At 37.3% G+C, this 21,437-nt stretch overlaps 1 protein-coding gene across 2 annotated transcripts in view; it reads left to right on the top strand.

The window, feature by feature from the left end:
- Positions 1 to 21,437, top strand: part of MOB3A (MOB kinase activator 3A) — a 46,211-nt gene that overhangs the window by 18,002 nt on the left and 6,772 nt on the right. For both annotated transcript variants that reach the window (XM_007489312.3, XM_001363998.3), the window contains exons 2-3: positions 6,416 to 6,958; positions 20,613 to 20,815. In XM_007489312.3, coding sequence (XP_007489374.1) covers positions 6,538 to 6,958; positions 20,613 to 20,815 — 624 coding nt within the window. In that variant the 5' untranslated portion in view covers positions 6,416 to 6,537. The remainder of the gene's footprint in view (positions 1 to 6,415; positions 6,959 to 20,612; positions 20,816 to 21,437) is intronic.

The raw sequence follows: 21,437 nt of genomic DNA, 5'->3' as shown, positions 1-21,437 counted from the left end.
CATTTCTTGCTTCCACTCCCATGTAACCTGACACATACACTCATTAAACTACAATGATCCCTTTTTACCTCCAGGATCAAATATAAACTCTTCTCTTTGGCATTTAACGTTCTTCACAGCTCAACTGCCCCTTACCTACTTTATCTAGTCATATATTTTGACTTCTAAACATTTTTACTTCTGTTCTCTGACACTGCTCAGTAAATAGAACATTATTATCCTTACTATATGAAGTAGCCAATTCCCATGAAGCATAATAACAATTTTTCATATTATTGAATTTGTACCCTTTGTCAAGAGTTAAGTTTTTGTTTGTAAAGAGTAAGTTAGAACACAGTTTTGTTTGGTTACCACAATAAACTCCATGTGTATAACACTTATTCTTAGTAGCTTTGGTACTTGTGGAGTATGATTATCAGTTTATGTATCTATCTCTTGAAGGGTAGGGAGAGAAACTTAAGAGAATGTGAAAATGGATGCAGTTGTTGAAGATTGCAAATTAGGAATATAAATCACTTGTTTTCTGGTATAATCTCTACATGTTAAAATTGATTATAGCTGTATAAAGAGCGAGTTACTCAAACTAATTTATATTATTCTGCCCCTTGCTAACAATTCTTTCTCTTAATTACTTTAAGAACTTTCACTATAACAGATTTAGAAAAAGTACATTCTAAAGGTCTGGTGGCAGTTTTAGTATAGAACCTTGTCGTTTGGTTGGAGAAATTCGAATTATTATAGCTATCTTCAGATTTTCGAAGGATTGTCATGTAGAAGAGAATTTAGGTTTGTTCTGCTTCAATTCAACATAAATTTAAGTATTTGATGCTTTAATAAATATTTATTAATTAACCAGCAAGTTACTGGGCTAGGTGCTAAGGAAATAAAGACCTACTACCTACTTCCCCCACCCCACCCCAAAATAATAAGCCCTGTCCTGAAGGAGCTTATTTTCTATTAAGGAACATGTCAGCCAGAGGTGGACAAGACACAACATCAACACCAATAAATACATCAATGATAATTTGAAGCAGAAAGGAGTATGAACAATTTGGGGAGATTAGGGAAAACTTCAGAGGTAGTCAAACCTGAGCTGAGCCTTGAAGGATGATTAGAGTTCAAGGAGGGAGAGTTAAGGGAGTGTATTCCAGACTTGTGGAAAGGACTACAGAGGCAGAAGAAAGTTGAGTTTAGCCAACAGCTAATATCTACTTTGTCTAGATTACAGGAAATGCACAGGGGATTGTGGTATGGTGTAAGGAATTTAGAGTTAGAGGGCATGGAGCCCATCTCTACAACTTATGGTATAATTTTAGACATAACCAGCCCTCAATTTCTTCATCAATAAAATGAGAGTAGACTGGAGGTCTTCTAAGGTCTCCTCCAGTTCTAAAACTATGATCATATGACAATGTAAATGAAGACAATAAAAGATAACCTGAATTTTAGAGGGCCTTAAATGCCAGGTTGAGGAATTTGTAGTTTAATCTAAAGAGAGCATAGATTTCAGAATTCAGAGAAAGAGTAATCATAATAATTGCTGATATTGAGATAGTGCTTTTCACATTTGAGCCTCAGAACAACCCTTTGGTGATATAGTTATTACGTATATTATCCCCATTTTATAGCTAAAGGAACTAAGACTTAGAAACTTAGAATTGCCCATGATCATATCTACTATGTAGTGTGTTATATTTAGGATTTAGGTCTTCCTGATTCCGAGTCCAGCACACCATACCTGGCAAACATTTTTACAGGGGAAGTTTGTCCAAGTAATGATGAGATGCCCTTAATAATGAAATTCTTTTTAAGTTTTATTGAAATTTTTAATTTTTATATTATGTTTCCTCCTAACCCCCAGAGATGGGAAAAATGATTAGTGAAACTAACTAATGCAAAAGGTAAATCCAGTATTATATGTAATGTTCCATACCTATTAGAGTCCTCCACTTCTGCAGAGAAGGGAGGAAATTGCAAGAATATTCTTTTTTTTTTTTAAACCCTTACCTTCCTTCTTGGAATCAATACTGTGTATTGGCTCCAAGGCAGAAGAGTGGTAAGGGCTAGGCAATGAGGGTCAAGTGACTTGCCCAGGGTCACACAACTGGGACGTGTCTGAGGCCAGATTTGAACCTAGGACCTCCCATCTCTAGGCCTGGCTCTCAATACACGGAGCTACCCAGCTGCCCCCAAGAATATTCTGAATATATAAGCAGAAATTATTCAAACACAGCAGAATAAGGATAGCAAACATCTCTTTAGCAAGGTTTGGAAAGTACTTTACATATATATGTATATCTATACACATATATATATTTATCTCATTTGATCTATCATAATGACCCTGGGAAATAGATGCTATTATTATTCCCATTTTATGGAGGAGAAAACTGAGACTGACAGACAATCATTTGCACAGTGTATAGAACATAGGAAGGCTTGAGTTCAAATCTATTTTCAGATACTTGTGAAAATAAAATGAAATGTTTGTAAAGTGCTTTGCATCTAAATATAGAAAGTGCATCTATATAGTTTAGATGTTTGATAGTTGTTTTAATTATCATTACTTGTCCATGTATTTGTTGCAGGATTTGAATTCAGGTGTTCCTGACTCCCAACCAGCTAGGTAGAAAAACAAAAGTGCCCCAAAGAGACTTATCTGAATGCATAAGAAACTTATGAACAAACTCAGATTTTTTAAATATATGAACCAATAACTGAGAATAAATACAGAAGGCCCTATTCTATAGGAATTATGTCAGGACTACTGAAGCCTCCATTGATAACCACAATAATGTCAATCAGGAGCATAAGATTAAGGTGCTTAGCATTTTAGGTGGCACTCTAACACACACACACACACACATATAACCTCTGATGAATTTATGGGAAATTATGCCCAAGATTCACAGGATGCGCAGGTAGGGATGAGTTTCAATTTGTTTCATTAGTGGATCTACCTATATCAAAATCAAAGGTCTACTGTGGGTTTTTAACCTGAGACCTGTGAACTTGTTTTTAAAATATTTAAATAATAAAAGAATTTACAAATTCAAATAATTTGGTAATTTGAAAATTGGTATTTCAATATAAGTAGTTTCCTGAATAATACTATGTGTTTTCTTTTTATGCCTTCTGAACCATTATTCTCAGAGGGATCCATAGGCTTCACCCCACTGCCAAAGACATAAAGGTTAAGGACTCCTGCACTAGAGTACTAGATCTCTTGCCCTCTTTGTATCTCGTTTTCTTTATCTGTAAGAGGAAGGGGTTGGACTAGGTGAACTTAAAGGAAGGAAACAAGGTCTACTTGTAAAGCACACAATGCGTCAGACCCCGACATTCAGGAAAGCCTTAGTTTAAGCACTTTACAATTACATTACTATTACAATTACAACTTTTTACAGTTGGGGAAAAGAAGGCAGACAGAAGTTGAGTGACTTATTCAGAGTCCTACATCTAGTAAGTGTCTGAGGCCAAATTTGAACTCGTCTTCCTCATTCTCAGCCCAGAACTCTGTCCCCGTGTCTCCTAACTTCTTTACAGGTTATGTCTTTATCTTCCTGGGATGGCAAGGGAATGGCCTTTCTATCTTGAAGTTAAGATAATGGAACAACTTCATGACCTTTCACATTATAAAGAGTCTATGTTATCTGAAAAGCAGGAGTATCCTGGAACCAACAAGTGAGCCAGTTATTAAATTTTCAGTGAAATCCAGAAACACTACAAATCAAGATTTGAATTAATGTTTTATTGATTGTCTGGACTCAGGAAAGTAATGGAAAAAGTGTGAATAAACTGAGATAGAAGTTATCCAGGGTCACACAGTGTCTGAAGTTAAACTTGGGTTTTCCTGATTCCTGGCCCTGTGCCCTATCTCCTGGGCCATCTAGCTGTTTCTAACATTCCTTCTGGATCTAAATTCTGTGATTGATTGAATCCAGTATTGTCTCCACGTTATGATTAGGCATCAGAGTAGTATTTAGTGGAGCTTAGTGACAGAAAACAGCCATCAGGTGAGAAGAGAAAATACAGTTGTTTATGGAAAAGCTTGTCTTCTGTTTAGGGTCTCAGACTTTAAGCATGTCCTGATAAAAGACATTCTCTGTTATTCCACTCCTGGTTAGGGACCTATTAACAAGGCAAATACAGGATTTGAGAATTAATGGAATGGGGTGTTGCTGTTAAAGTTTTACTAGAAGCAGCTAGATAACACAGTGAATAGATGACCAGACCTGGATATGGGAATACTGGGGTTCAAATCTGGCCTCAGACACTTCCTAGCCATATGACCCTGGGGAAGACATTAGCCCTAACTGGCAACCCTTTCTGCTCTTAGTATCAATCAAAAAGGCAGAAGGATAAGGATTTTTTTTAAAAAAGTTTTATTGGTTTCCATTGCTTACAGGATAAAGACCAGAATCCCCATTTAGAGAATGAGTAGAGCCATCTGCAATTTTGTTCCAGTCTACATTTGTTCCCCTACCTTTCATTACTTCATTACAAAAATCTCTTCTTCACCATAATATAGTTGGGCATTCCTACATTAGTCCTGTTGCTTAACACCATTCCCTTTAACTGGAATGTTTTAAGTTTCTCCTTTCCACTTGAGTCCTATCCAACAGAAGCCTTCCCTGAATCACTCCTCCGCCCCAAAAAAATCAAAACTCTTCTAATCATTTAGTATTCAGTATTTTACCTTTGTATATCTTGCTTCCCCAACTAAAATATAAGTGCCTTAAGGGCCAGTATTATGTCTTATATCTCTCACATCACTGTGTTTATAGTAAACATTTAACTATTAAATAAATAAATAAATTTACTGAGTACAAATCTTATAACTTGGCATTTCTCCTTTCTTACTCCAGACTTTGAAGGGTTTTGGTAGAACTTCAGCCTGCATTTCTTGAAGGGAAGGTCCCCTAGGAGTCAATCAGCTAATCCCTCTTTCACATCTCTTTTTTCTATACTCAAGAACCAATTTGATAACCTCTCTATATTAAAGTGAGTCTTTGTCTAAACAAAAAAATCCTGTTTAGACCCAGGGAGTTCTCTGAGGCTTGTTTTATATTCTTTTCTGTGCTTCCGGGGTAAAGATAATTAAGGACTTTTGGGTACAGGATGTGGTGGAGTTATGACTTGTCTCTCACTAACCATACATTGAAATCAGAGAAATATAGATACCAACTATCTCCCTCTGCAGCTTGTTTCTTTTTCAGAATCATGTTGTTTGTTATACACCTACTAATAATGTACACTTGGGTTTGAAGGAAGCTCATTTTCTTCTGACTATTTGCTAGATTTTAAACCTTAAGCTAGATTATAGTGATAATTATGATTATACTTACTGAGTTGGACCTTGTTGCCATGTTTGATGTCACATTGCCATTCTTTAGCTAACATAGGCTATATTGCTATCTTAAAATACATTAAGTACTTGTACTTGGGTACAAATTAACTACACCAGTATAAAATGGAGGAGATATGGAGAGACAGTCCTGAAAAAGAAATGTCTTAATTGACTTAATTAAAGCCAATATAGAGTTAACAGTGTAGTGTAATAGCCAGAAATGATCATGTGAATTTGGGCTACATTAAATGAGGCATAGCCTCCACAAATAGGGTAATGATAGCACCACTGTAATCTTCCCTCTTTGAGTCTCCTCAGGAGCAAAGTGTTCAGTTCCCATGGTCTAAGGACAACTGATAGACTGCCCATCTGGAGGAGGATAGCCAGGATGATGTAGGAGCTTTGGGAAGATTGAGAGGGTATATGAAAGCTATGTTCACATATTCAAAGGAGTGTTATGTGGAGAACGGACTAGGTTTGTTCTATTTGGTCCTAGAATAGAAGTTGTCAAGGAGCAAATTTAGGCTTAATATCAGAAAATTCCCAACATCTCTGTCAAAAGTGGAATGGGCTGCTTTGACAAGGGATGAGTTCCCCTGCTTAGGAGGTCTTTAAGCAGAAGCTAGATGACCTCTTGTCAAGTATGTTATAGTTGGGATTCCTTCTCTATATGAGTTGGACTAGATGACTGCTGAGGTCCCTTCCAACTTTCAATTCTATGAAATTAGAGCCATGGATAAGCAAGATAAACCTCTCCATGTTTGACCACAACCTTGGAACATCTTTGAAAAGAAAATAAATTAAGGTCAAACTTTAAGGATCTGTGTTTTCCTTTATGACCACAGTTTCAACCTGCTGTTTTCTGGAGAACATTAATGTGTGTCTCTAGGGAGCCAGGAAACTTGTACCATTTTGTATGGATTTGAAATTTCTCAAGAATTCAAAACTGGCAACACTCCTCATTGTGAAAGTTCAGCCAACTTTTGCATTGGCAGTGGAGAACTAATGCCAAGGGAGAAATCCCTAACTTCTAACACATACTAATTATTTAATTTTATATTACAGATCTCAGAAAAGGGCCAGATCTTCCAGTGAATTTTCAGGGCCCTCCTTCAAGTCAATAGGCATCGTGCATTTTCTTTGAAGAAGTGTAAGGAGAGGACAAAACCATAGCAGAAGGGGGGAAAATGTCCAACCCCTTCTTAAAGCAGGTTTTCAACAAGGACAAAACCTTTCGGCCCAAGCGCAAATTTGAACCAGGCACGCAGAGATTTGAGCTTCACAAAAAGGCCCAAGCCTCCCTGAATGCAGGACTAGATCTGAAGTTAGCAGTTCAGTTGCCTTCTGATGAGGAGCTAAATGACTGGGTGGCTGTCCACGTGGTAGATTTCTTCAATCGCATCAACCTCATTTATGGAACCATCAGTGATAACTGCACCGAACAGTCATGTCCAATAATGTCTGGAGGCCCCAAGTATGAGTATCGATGGCAAGATGAGCAGAAATACCGGAAACCAACTGCTCTCTCTGCACCCAAGTATATGAACCTTTTGATGGACTGGATTGAGGTTCAGATCAACAATGAAGACATCTTTCCTACCAATGTTGGTGAGTTATGGTCATGGGGATCCTATCTGAGAAATAAGAAACAAGGAAAAGAAACTTTTGCTACTTCCAACCTTCTCCTTTCCATTTGCCACTCCTACTTGCTTTGACAGCCCTGTCTGCCTGGGGCACTTATTTCCAAGTCTGTAAATGCTGTGTTTCCTGAGATGTTGAGACTTGAGTGTGACTATTGTGAGTCAGTTCATTTCAGGACCCTGCTGCTACAGAAGCTGAACCTTCTCTTAGAGAAATTGGAAAGAACATGTAGATACTTCACTTCATGAAGTTCCTGGAACCAGAGCAAAGTTGTGGCAGGGGAAAATGAAAAGGAATACTTTGGAGGACAGAGAAATACTGATTTCTGGTTGTCTCTGTGTTCTTTTCTTAATATACTTGTGGTGCAAGGGTCCAGCTGATTCCTTGTTAAAATAACCAGGTCAGTTTGGGACTGGTCACCTTTAACATGACCCATTTCTGACAAGTCACAGAAATTTCAGGCAGTGTGAGGTTATACTCACTTAGCAGCTCTAATATCATCCCAACTATCCTGCCCCCCCCCAACCCCCCCGTCAAATCAGTAACTTAAAATGTAAAGTCAAAAACAAAAACAAAAACAGGAAGGCTAAGCCAAATCTTGTTTTCCTTTCACACCAAGATTCCTATTTTCACTTTTTTCATTTTAGGGAAATAACAAATAGGTTCATTACCCAAAAGACCCTTGCTAGCTTCCTTGAGTGAAATTTATCAGTACTTAAAGATTTCTTGTTATGGCGAGGTACATTAGCAAAAGCCCTAGAGTCCTTATTCTTGAAGAGTGACCTTGAATTTTTCCTTCTGGGTCTCAATTTTCTCTTCTGTAAGAGATTTAAGTGTCCACCCACCTTTTATGTGTTATGATTTTGTTCAGTTATATGTCAAAAGAGTTAAGTGGTCCTAGTGCAGAACAGTTAGTTATACCAGCATGGTGATGGTGGTAGCAAATGCTCAGATCTGGACTCTGGTATTTGAACAGTAGTTTTCCTTGTCATTCTTCTCTTACAATACATATTTTGTCTCCCATCTGTTGACTTCTTATTTGCTGTGACCAACAGTAGTCCATGCTGTGACAAACTATGTTAGATCTTTGTTTTTTAGCAGTCTCAAGAGTTTTAAGTTTTTTGAATCACATTTATAATTTTTTTAAGTTAACCACTTTAACTGCACTTCATGATAGCTTCCTTTATAATTTTGTGTATTTTATTTTATGCCTTTAAAAACATTATTTTGAGGATTCACCAGACCAACTGCCATAGTTGTAAAGCACCTAGCACAGTTCTGGCATGTAGTAGGTGCTATATAAATGTTATTAACAATTATTCTTAGGTACATATATTTATTTTCAAAAATAGGTTTATATCAACATCTTTGGGGTTTTTTTTTATAGTAACTAATTCCTATTGTATCCCCCTTATAACAGTGAAAAAAAAGAGAAAAAAAATTCAGCAAAACTAACCAACATATTGGAAAAATCTAACATTTTATTTTTTTAAACCCTTACCTTCTGTCTTGAAATCAATACTGTGTATTGGTTCCAAGGCAGAAGAATGGTAAGGTCTAGGCAATGGGGGTCAAGTGACTTGCCCAGGGTCACACAGCTGGGAAGTGTCTGAGTTCAGATTTGAACCCAGGACCTCTGGTCTCTAGGCCTGACTCTCAATCTACTGAGCTACCCAGCTGTCCCCAAAATCTGACATTTTATACAGTTCCACAATTGTATTTCTCCACTTTCTCAAAGAAACACTGGAAGATCTTTCTCCTATTTCTCTTTTGTAATCATCATGATTTCAGGGCATTTCATTTGTATTATTGTGTTGTTCTTTCCATTTGCATTGCTATGGTCATTGTATATTATTTTCATGGTTTGGGGCATATTTTTCTCTTGAAATTTCTTTATTATTGTTTTCCCCTTCATATATGTGTTTATTTTTTAACCTTCCTCTGCTTTCCTCTATTATTTCTTTTTTGCGTTAGAGAATTTCTGCTTTTACTTTTGTTTTTAAAAAGGCTGAACCCTCTCATATCTCTTTCAGGTAAGAAAAGTAGAGCCTGAACATTTCCATAACTTTCTTACTCACTTTATCAAAATGAGAACATTAATTTAAACATGTTCCCCAATGATATATATTAATCAATCCCAGACTTCTTTCCTGGAAAGGATACTTACCATCTAAATGAACCACATTAATTTTGATAATAAATGCCGAACTGATTTAAAATAATCCAGAACCTAGTAACAAATAATTTTTCAGTTGCTGGTAGGCAGATGTAATTTATAAATAAAAAGAACTCCATCAGAATGGCTTCCTGGAATCTCTTCAAGGAGTCCACTTTAACTCCATTTGTGATCATATTGATCATTTCTAGTTTTCTAGCCTTTTATTCTCTGTTTCATTGCTTCACTTTTTATTTGCTCTTTCTAGTTTTAGGAATCTATTGTTTTCTAATTTTATTTAGTCAATTTAGAACATTATTCCTTGGTTACAAGAATCATAGTTTCCCTCCCTCCATTTCCCCAACCCTTCCCATAGCCAATGTGCAATTCCACTGGGTATTACATGTGTCCTTGATGAGAGCCTAGTTTCATGTTGTTGATGTTTGCACTAGGATTATCATTTAGAGTCTACATCCACGATCTTATCCCCATCGACCTATGTATTCAAGCAGTTGTTTTTCTTCGGTGTTTCTCCTCCAACAGTTTTTCCTCTGAATGTGGATAGTGTTCTTTCTCTTTCTCATAGATTCCCCCCCACCCCCACCCCGGTTGCTCAGGATCACTGCATTGCCACTAATGGAGAAGTCCATTACATTCAATTGTGTCACAGTGTATCAGCCTCTGTGTACAATGTTCTCCTGGTTCTGCTCCTTTCGCTCTGCATCAATTCCTGGAGGTTGTTCCAGTTCCCATGGAATTCCTCCAGTTCATTAGTCCTTTGAGCACAACAGTATTCCATCACCAACATATACCACAATTTGTTCAGCCATTCTGCAATTGAAGGGCATCCCCTCATTTTCCCATTTTTTTGCCACCACAAAGAGTGCAGCTATGAATATTCTTGTACAAGTCTTTTTCCTTATTATCTCTGTGGGGTACAGACCCAGCAGTGCTATGGCTGGATCAAAGGGCAGACAGTCTTTTAGCGCCCTTTGGGCATAGTTCCAAATTGCCTTCAAGAATGGTTGGATCAATTCACAACTCCACCAGCAATGAATTAATGTCCCTACTTTGCCACACCCCCTCCAGCATTCATTACTTTCCTTTGCTATCAAGTTAGCCAATCTGCTAGGTGTGAGGTGATACCTCAGAGTTGTTTTGATTTGCATTTCTCTGATTATAAGAGATTTAGAACACTTTTTCATGTGCTTGTTAATAGTTTTGATTCCTTTGGCTGAGAACTGCCTGTTCATGTCCCTTGCCCATTTATCAGTTGGAGAATGGCTTGATTTTTTTGCACATTTAGGAACCTATTGTTGAAGGTAATTGCATATTCATCCTTTCTTCTTGTCTTGTGGATTTTCAAGAGTTGCTGCCCTAGATTTTAGATAACATTTTAATACATATTTCCATTTACTACCCGTTTTATCTGTTCTGTTCCTTGTCACCAAAGCCTCAAGTTTTATTGCTTATTTTGGGGTTTTTGTCTCTTGTGTATTCTTCCTCCAAGATTCCAAAGGTATTCTTTTTTTTTTTAAAAACCTTTACCCTCTGTCTTTGAACAAAATAAATCACAGGGGTGGCATTTTAGTTTTATGGTATTTACATTCATTGTATATGTTCCAAGTTCCCTTCTATCTGTGATATTGCATCATATTCCAAACTCCCTCCCTTCAGGAACAGCAAGTACAGCATAGAAAGAGTAGATATAGGGAAGAACAGTTGTTTATAGGAGATAATATCCAAGGAGAGCCAGAAATGATCCTTATGACTTCATATTCCTAAATACAAATTGTGCAATACATGGCTAACAGGAAGCAAGAGTTCCTAAAAAGAGAATTTTGACTTTATATGAATTACTGGAAGTTGGTAGAGTGGGAGTCGTGACAGGAGGATGGCTTTGGAGGGATATTTACCGAGAAAAAAGAGATTAAAAAGGGAAGTAGCATTATATATATCAAGTTATACTTACGAGCTAACTTAAGAACCTGATTAGAGAAATATGAAGAACATTTGGGTAAGGATCAGTATGGACCACTTAGATGAGGCAGAATTTGGACAAAGGATTAAAAAGAAATAAAGTAAGGCTTAATATGAGGAAAAACTTCCTAACTGAGAGCTATCCAAAGGCAGAATGAGCTGCCTGGGGTGTGGGGTAGTAGATTACCTCTTAAGGGAGCTCTTCAGGAAAAGTCTGGGTTGGACTGGATGACCTATAAAGTAAAATTAGTCCCTCTGTACTTTGCCCTGGTCAGACCATAGATGGAATATTGTATTCACTTTGGGGCACCACATTTAGACATTCATTAACCCATGCCAACCTTTTCTCTGGCCTGGACAAACAGAATACTATAAAAGCCTTCTTGGACTGGATTGGGAAGATGAGAAAAATGAGAACATGGTTGCATTATTTAGCCTACCCATAGTCTTCTCTGGTCATGTCAAGCTCTCTAGAATCACTACAAATAAATTTAACTTCTACTTCCTATGATAGATAACCCTTTCCTATTTCCCCTAGTTGTTAGTATTGCCTTTCTCCTCACCTACTCCCAGTTACTTTGTATTTTTTTTTCTATATGTGTATGTATTTATTCTGTTTGCTTATTGGTAACAATGTCTTCTAAATAGGGTATAAGTTCTTTTTTGAATGCCAAGAATCTGTGGCAGCAAAATGGGTAGAGTGTCTGGTCTGAAGTTAAGAGGATATAGGTTCAAATATGACCTCAGATACTTCCTAGCTGTATGATCCTAGGCAAGTCATTTAACCCCAATTTCCTAGCCCTTTCCCTTCTGTCTTGGAGCTGTTACTAAGACAGAAAGCAAAGGTTTAAAAAAGGCCAAGAATCCTGATTAGGAATACATTTAGACTTGATGTAGGAATAAAATTGGTAATAATGAGAGCTCTCCAGAAGTGGAGACTGCTCTAAAAGGTGATGAAGTTTCTTCTTTCTGGCCACTTTGATGGCATACAATAAACAGGATCATTGGACTACAGTATGATGTCCCCTTCTTCTGCCTAAAGATAATAGAACACACATTTGGCCCAGAGACATAATAATGTGATGAGGGAATTTAGCTCCCTGCATATCTGCCAGATATGTGTGACATGCTTTAATAGTAATTTCATTCTTCTAAATCTGGAGCAAGTAGGAATGAGAAGTATGTTAGATCTAATCCTGATATATAGGCTTTAACAAACTGATAAAGTTTAGGCCATGTCACTACTGTGTAGAAGCTTTAGTGTGCTCTTTTTCCTCCAAGATAAAATACAAACTCTTTTGTTTGGCCAAAAGCCCTTGACAGTCTGGCTCCAAGATTTCTTTCCAGATCGAGCTCACTCTTTCTTACTTACTCTGCTTCTAGCCAAATTACTATTCCATACACACACACCCTCCATTTTCTTTCTCCATTCTTTTGCACAAACTGCCTTCATACCTTGAATTCATTCCCTCTTCACCTCTTCCTTGTAGAAACCCTGGTTCCTCCCTTCAAGGTTCAGTTTAATTTCTACTTCGATGAGAACCTTTCCTGTTTCCCTAGTTGTTTAGTATTGTCTTTCCCCCACCTTCTTTGTGTGTGTATATATTAGTATGTGTGTGTGTGTTTGTATTCTGTTTTCTTGTTGGTAAACAATATGTTTCTTCCAAATAGCATGTAAGCTCATTGAGGGCAAGTTTTTTCTTTGTATTCCTTATGCCTGGCACATAGACTAAATAAATAAAATGCTCATTGGATTGGATTAGTAAACTATATACTTTGCCATTCAGATTTTTTAAAATTTAATCTCCCCAATAATGTTTTCATTACTAGTGAATTAAAGGACTGGGAAAAAACTTCATAGATCATCTAGTCCATTTTATATTGGTCTATTTTAAATAGATCCTAATGGATGAAATTTTATATCTAAATAAAATATCTCCAGAGAAAGATTTTCCACAGCCTCTTTGGTAACCTATTCCAATATTCAACAACTCTTCCAGACAAGAAATTCTTCCTCTTTAATCTAAACTCTTCATAAAGCTGTTTAAACATATTTCCTCTTATTCTATTCTGGGTGGCTATGGAGAGTGTTTTGTGTTGGCACTGTCCTTTATATGACTTGTTCAAATTGACCCCTCAGCTTCTTCAAGTTAAATGATACCTATTCCTTCCACTTATCCTCAAGTGTTCTTTATTACCTTTCAGTAGTTTCTCTGGACTTTTCTCTAAATTCTGTTCAGTGCCAAGGCTGTAAACAAAACTGGCAGCTCCATCAAGCATCACTACCATCTAGTTGTGTGACCTTTGGCAAGGTGCTTCAGTGCTTAGTGCCTCAGTTTCTTCAGTTGGAAATAGAGCTGATGACTCTAAATTGAAAGTAATAAAAAGAGGTAAATGAGTATGATAAGTGTCAGAAGACCCAAGTCCAACCCTGGCTCTGCTATTTATTCCCCATATGACCTTTGCTAATCACCTAAACTCTTTGAGCTTCCATTTTACAAAATGGAGGTGCTCCACCTAGGTGATAGCCAAGGGCTTTTTCATTTCTAAATCTGTGATCCTATCTTGCCTGCTTCCTAGAGGTGTTGGGAGGATTAAATGAGCTAACTTGTATAAAAAATGCTTTATAAGTTAACAAGTAATATATAAACCGAAGATTGAAAGAAATAATGTACATGAAAGTGCGTTAAGAAACATGAAACAATAGATCTTGCATGAACTAGAATGTTGGATTAGGAAGGAAATTTAGTCTGACTTCCTCATTTTACAGAGGAGGAAACTGAGGAAGCCCAGAGGAGGGCAGGGACTTGCTCATGGTCACATGTTAGTGGCAGAACCAACCTAGAACTTATTCTTGGTGCCTCTTTCGTGGCTCTTTGTCTCTAAATGCACTGTCATCTAAGATTGCCACTATCGTTGATATTATTGAGATACTGAACTAAACTAGAAGATAGTAAAAGGTTGAGTGCTGCAAATATGTAGTAATCTTTGAAGAGACTATGCTTTTAGATGAGTAAACTGACTAAATTACATTACAGTTTCTGCTAGTTTATTGAAAATACTTGTTTAACAAAATTTTTGTGAAAGCCCAGGTGGTAACTTGTTTATTTCCATCAGGATAAAGCAGCTAATTTCTAGGAAAACAAAAAATTTAGATAGTCTTCTGGAGATCATTATCTTAGTTGTTTTTTTTAAACTTTTTTTATTCTGAAGTTAAATACCAAAAAAGATAAGTTTCCATATACATCGCAGAATGCACAAAGAGGATTCTCTCTGCCAGCTGTGAATCTCCATTTCATACTATTTGCCTTTTTTGTTGTTTGTTGTTTTTATTTTTTTATTAAATTTTTTTCAATCAGTAAAACTGCTTCACCACACTCCTGCCTCCCCCAGATGAGAAAGAAAAAAACCGAAATTTCTGTTACAAACATTTCTACTCAACAAAACAATTGTCTTCATTGGCCACCCCCCTTCCAAAAAAGGGGCACATTATGTATTCTGAATCTTTTACCTCTTTCAGTAGGTAACATATTTCATTAACTCCTATGTAATCATGGTTGGTTATTATAATAATCAGTTCCTAAATCTTTCAGAGTTGTTTGTTTTTACAATATTATCATCATAGTATAAATTGTTCTCCTGGTTCTGTTCACTTCACGCTGCATCAGTTCATACAGATATCTCCATGTTTTTCTGAAACCTTCCTCTTCATCATTTCTTATAGCATAATAGTATTCCATCACATTTATATATCATAATTTATTTAGCCATTCCCCTGTTGACAGGCACTTCCTCTGATTCCTATTCTTTGCTATCTCAAAAAGATCTATCAATATTTTTATACATTCTTAGTAGTAGTTTGTTTTGCTTAGTACTAATCCTCCCATAATCTACCTCCCTCTAAATCCTCCTCCCTTCTTTCCGTTTCCTCCTGTTTTCCTGTTGAAGAAAATTTATTTCTGTATCTGACTCTGGGAGAGAGAAGAGGTTTCAACTTGTACAAAAACTCAGACCAATGAAATGATCCATAAATAAAGCGAGGCATTTATTCAATGTCAAATAATTGTAATTTGGGACAACTTTTCGCGTAGGGATGCCTGGGGATGGAAGGGAAAAGGGGATTCTTGTAGATCATAGTCCTGGGAAAGATCAGGAGAGCTTATAGTCTGGATACACAGAACAGTCAAATGGCAGGAGGGGAATGTTGCAGAAATGTCCTGGTGATTTTCTTTAGGAACGTGGGTGGTTAAAAATTGCTGGGATATGTGGAAGTCTTCTTGGCGGCAGTGAAAAACTGCTAGTCAGAGGAGAATAGGGGCCCAGAGATTCCCTGGGGTTAACAGGGTGTTTTTATGTCTTTTGATCATTTCAGTTAAAAGTAAAGTTAAAGTGTCAGATTCCCCTCATTTTCCATTCTTTTAAGATCATCAAGATATAACAGAACCACTCCAAACCTTTTGCCTTAGATTCCCTCTGTATAACCTCTGATAATGATAGAATTTTGAGGAGACATATATATATATATATGTCTGATATATATATATATATATATCAGCTCTCTATATTGGAATATAAGCTATTTATTTTGTTTAAAAGACACTTTTGGAGGCAACTGGGTAGCTCAGTGGATTGAGAGCCAGGCCTAGAGATGGGAGGTCCTGGGTTCAGATCTGGCTGTGTGACCCTGGGCAACTCACTTAACTGCCATTGCCTAGCCCTTACTGCTCTTCTGCCTTAGAATCAATACACAGTATTGATTCTAAGATGGAAGGTTAGGGGTTTTTTAAAAAGGGGGGGCACTCTTGATTATTTGTTCATGTTTACTTTTTCGTGTTTCTCTTGACTCCTGTGTTTGCATTTCAAAGTTTATATGCAGCCCTAGTGTTATCACCAGGAATGTTAAAGATCCATTTTTTTTTTCCTCTGTAGGATTATACTCAATTTTGCTGGATAAATTATTCTTGGCTATGAGCCTATAACCTTTGTCTTCCAGAATGTCATATTTTGGATTCTCCACCCCATTATGGTAGTGACTTCTAAATCATGTGTGATCCTGGCTGTGACTCCTCAGTACTTGAATTCTTTCTTTCTGATTGATGGTAGTATTTTTTTTCTTTGACCTGAAAGCTCCGAATTTCAGCAATAATGTTCCTGAGAGTTTCAGTTGGTGGTATGAATGTATAGATAGAGAGAAAATGGGGGAAGGTAGAGCCTGAGTTTAAGAAAAGCAGGAAAAAAGCTAATATATATATATATATATATACACACATACACACACATAGTAGTATATGTATATAGAACACTACATATAAATATACAGTAGTATATACATTTATGCATATGTGTATATAATTTGTGTGTATCTCAAATTCTGCATATTGCTCTCTTTTTTAAACCTTATCCATTTTAGAATCAATACTGCATATTGGTTGAAGAACTAACTGTAGGGACTAGGCAGTGGGGGTTGAGGAGCAAGAACTCCCATCACTAGGCATGGCTTTCAATCCACTGAGCCACCTAGCTGCCCCTGCACATTACTTTCAAGGCCATTTTTTCTATATGTTTTCTTCTAAAGTCTGGATCCTGTTTTTCTCTGTTCATTTAAAAAAAAAAAGTTTCAATAGCCCTCTCTTTTCTTTTTGGCAACACTATTGCTAACCCTTTTCCCAAAAATTTAAAAAACAAGAAAAAGAAGAAAAAACCCTTTTAACAAATAAGCAGAGTCAAGGAGAATTGATCCACACAGTGGCCACATCTGTCCATTATCTCTCAGGAGGTGATTAAAATAGATCATTATGGCTCCTTTGGAGACATAGTTGGTCATTGTACTGATCAGAGGTTTTACTTTCAAAGTTGTTTTACTTCACGTTGTTGTCTTTATGTGAATTATTCTCCAGGTTCTTCTCACTTCACTCTGCCTCAGTTTATACTGACAGTATTTCTTACAGCACAACAATATTTTATTAGATTCATAGACTGCAGTTTGTTCAATCATCCCCAGTTAGAAAAAAGGCCAATCTAAAGCACCATCTTAGATTTTTAGGGCTTTGCTTTTCCCCTCCTTTTTCAAATTCCCTTCAGAGTCTAGAAGTTTGTTTCATTTGCAACAATTTCCTTCCTGGTACTATTCTTTTTCTTAAGCCTCCCTTGATATTCCTTTTTTCTCTCTCTTATATACAGTCAATTCTTGTCATTCACAGTAATTATGTTCTATAAAGTCATGGTATTGTGGGGGGCTTGAGGTGAACCCCTGGGGTTCAGGAAGGGTCCCTTTTGCAAGGATGTAAGACTGAAACTTAGCTTAAAAATTAAGGAAAGAGAAATTTATTGATTTAGAAGGCAATGTTGAATCTGGCCAGGAGGACAGTGTAGGTGGAAGACTGCCTCCTAGGTAGAACAACATAGATGGAAATCTGTTCCTAGATGACATCAATTCTGGGGTCTTTATACTCTTTAGAACAATGAAGACGTGACTTTAGAGTGGTATGCACTGAGGCATGAGCAGGGCGGGGTTGGTCATCTGACCAGGGTCTGCCTGAAGACATAGGGGGTGACCCTCATAGTTTAGGGGACATGACAAGTAGATGTCTTAGATACAAATCTCTAGTTAGATACAAATCTCTAGACATAGTCTGGAGGTGTATCTCTCTGTCCATCTCGAATCTAAAGGATGATCCAAGGAGGATAATTCTCTCAGGGTCTTATCTGAGTTATCAGATGTTTTGGGTTAGGAATCACAGGAATGTAAGGGAGCAAAGGAATTTCCCTGCTTATAGTTTACCTGAAACACTTCTATGGCTTTGGGGGTACAATGGCAAACACTGAATTAGCAAATACTAAACCATTACTTCTAGGGGAAATACAGGATTAGGTTCCTAGTCACAACATATACTTTAGCACTTTCTGGAGTAGCATCATACAACTGGCAAATTTTCTCTTTTCTTTTCTGGATGTACCATATTTTTGTTTCATTAACATTGCACTCATGGCCAACACCACCATTAACTCATGCCTGAACCATGTGCCACAAACTTTGCACCTCAGACTTTGGACTCCAAAGCCATATGAGGGTACACTGTAGATGAAAACGCACAAAGACAATTGTCATTCTCGGACACCGAGAGACTACCACTATACTGAACAAAGCTTATCTAACCCATGTATTTTCTCTGTAAGACACATCATAGCCTTTCACTTAGGAGGACCCAACAGCACTTCAGCACTACACTTGAGGGCCATCTAAATAGCAAAATTACCACCACCACCAACAAAAAAACAACAACTAAAAATGTGAAAAACAGAGCTTTGTTATCAGTATGAGCACTGAAACAAGAAGGCAGAGAGCACGGGGAAAAGCACCAGTCTGTACATGTGAAAGTGCAACAAGTACTGATGTGGAGTCCCAATATATTTTATCAGGTTGACAAGTTCACAAATAAGGAATATGAAAAATTAAGCATCAACTATCTTTCTGCACCAAATTCCTTGTATGTATATTTGTGTCTTCTGCAGCTAAGCAATAGAGTGAGTAAACCACTGGGTCTGACAGATAGCAGAAACTTATTCTGTTCCTCCTTTATCTGTTTCAGATAAAGTTCAGCTGATCCCCACCATGGTTTTTTATAATCTCACTTGCCTTAAAATAAGCAAGTTCCACCCCTTCTTCTTCCTTCCTACACTAATATATTCTGTCTTTTACCCTTCTCTTTCCCCTCTTCAAACCCTCACAACAGAACCAGTCCACTCCAGGACCTTTCTTACTGAACTCCCTCAATACTTTACAAGACAGTAAGGTTCTGAAGGGATATTTGTTTCTTCTCCTCTTTAGATTGTAAGCATTACATCAATATACAGCTCCTTCCATTGTTCAAATAAATTTACCTTTTTGGGTTCCTCTTGACTCATGCTCTTGTATTTCAAAGTTCCTACTCATCTGTGGGCTTTTCGTCAGGATTGCTTGAAATTTCTCCATTCCATTAAAGGTCTCTTTTTCTCTGTAGAATTATATTCAGTTTTGCAAGATAAGTTATTTCACTTATAAGCCTATGTCTTTTGCCTTTTGGAATGACAGAATTGCAAGATTTCCTCTTATTTAAAGTAGAGGCTATCAGGTCTTATGTGATCCTGACTGTCATTCCTTGGTACTTGAACTGTTTCTTTCTGGATGCTTTTATAGTAATAGCCCTGGATTTTGGTTATGACATTCCTGGTATTTTTCTAGAATGCCCAGCAGCCTAGAGAATCCTGATGTGAATACTCAGGGCCAACCCTGAGGCTTTCTTCTCTCCTTCTATCTAGACATGGAGCCCGTTAAGCTACATCTTAGTCTGGTGAGCCACTTGTTATCCTGGGAGGCTGGGCTTGTTTGCTTCTAGCCCCAGCTTTATTGACTCCTTCCTTGGCCCCTTCACTTCCCTAAGCCCTCAGATTTCTGGCTGATATTTTGTGATGTTCCTTGGTAGAAGTCATCATTCAATTCAATTTCTCATTGGGTTTCTTAATCATTATTTGGGTCCATTTTTCTGGTTTAGGTATGTGGAAGCTGGATGTTCTGACTCCCATTCAGACAGCCATTTTGGCCTGAAGTCTTCTCCTATTATATTTACCCATGACCCCAAGTGAGGACAGTGGTGCAGAAATATGGGATCACAGTCAGATGGAAACTAGAATCTTTTTTTTAAAATAACAATAGCTAACTTTTTTTTGGTACTTTATTAAGTTTTACAAAGTGCTTTCCTCACAAATCTCTGAGTACAATAGAGCTGTGATTATTCCCATTTTGTAGATGAGGAAACATTGTCCCACAGCCAGTAAGTTACAGGATTTGAATCTGTTCTAGTTTCCCAAGTCCCTCTTATCTTCCACTCTACCACATTACCACAGGAACTATAGTAGTTAGCCTAGTCTCAATGATGAACTCCTCAAGTTTTTCCTAAAGCAAAAACTATACCAAAATGAAAAACAACATAAAACCTACTGGACTATTTTGAATAATATGAAAATCTTTATATAATTTTAACATTTTAAAAATTAGAATATTGAAATATATTATCCTGCCAGTTGTCTAGTGGATTTGGGTCATCAGTTTGTCATCAGTTTGGCAGACTAGTAGGCTTCCACTCTTGCTGTTGTTATCCAGGACACAAGTCCAGACTATATCACTGTGCAGAATAAAACCATTTTTACATCTTCTTTGATCGCATACGTTTTCTACAAAGCTTTAGATAAGGATTTTTAAAAATATATAATCCTTGTGGGCTGCTGGGTGGCTCAGTGGATTGAGAACCAGGCCTAGACACACAAGGTCCTGGGTTTAAATGTGACCTTCCTAGCTGTGTGACCCTGAGCAAGTCACTTAACCCCTATTTCCTAGCCCTTACCACTCTTCTGCCTTAGAACCAATATATAGTATTGATTCTAAGACAGAAGGTAGGGTTTTTTTTAAATAATAAATAAATAAATAAATTATCCTTCTCATTCTTTTAGGTACTCCATTCCCCAAGAACTTTCTACAAGTGGTAAAGAAGATCCTGTCCAGGCTTTTCAGAGTTTTTGTTCATGTTTACATCCACCACTTTGACCGAATCACTCAGATGGGCTCTGAGGCTCATGTCAACACCTGCTATAAGCATTTCTACTATTTTGTGAAAGAGTTTAATCTGATAGACACCAAAGAATTAGAACCACTGGTGAGTATGAGCAAAGCCATGGGGAGGAAAAGAGGGCGAGAGGATAATAAAATGTGGCTCTTTTTGTGTCCTTCTAGCTATCCTTACCACTTCAAGAGGATTAATGCTTCAGGTAGGGTTTGGATTAGGTGACTTCCAGGGCCCCTTCCAACTGGATTCCATAGTTCAAGCAGTAAAACCCAACTGGTACAATCTCTCCATGGCTTTAATTGAATCCATTAGTGAGCATAGTTTTGGGAAGTCGAGATGACCAACTTCAGTGTGAAGGGTTTTTACTAGGAGATAGACCTTGTTTCTGGAACTTGGCAATTGAAGCAGACATCCACAGCCTAGAAGAAAACATCAGAAAATCATATTAATAAAACAGCTTGTTCAGCTAACTTCCAAAATTGCCACTCTTGAATGACAGAGTAACAACATTTCCAGGCACTAGTAGCAATATGTCTGTTTTGTCCTAACTGGAAAGAAAATGACTAAGGCATCAGTAATTCTTGAGGCTTTGGTTTGGGAATAGGGTGAAGCAGAGAAGAGAACTGCCTTCAAAGAAAGTCACACTGGTATGAATAAGATCTCCTAAGCTTTTGGGGAAGGTAGATTACTAACAATAGCAGGTCCAGGATTT

The sequence above is a fragment of the Monodelphis domestica genome, chromosome 3, assembly GCF_027887165.1.
Source record: "Monodelphis domestica isolate mMonDom1 chromosome 3, mMonDom1.pri, whole genome shotgun sequence".
NCBI classification, from domain to species: Eukaryota; Metazoa; Chordata; class Mammalia; order Didelphimorphia; family Didelphidae; genus Monodelphis; species Monodelphis domestica.
This window is presented reverse-complemented; position numbering and strand designations above follow the sequence as displayed.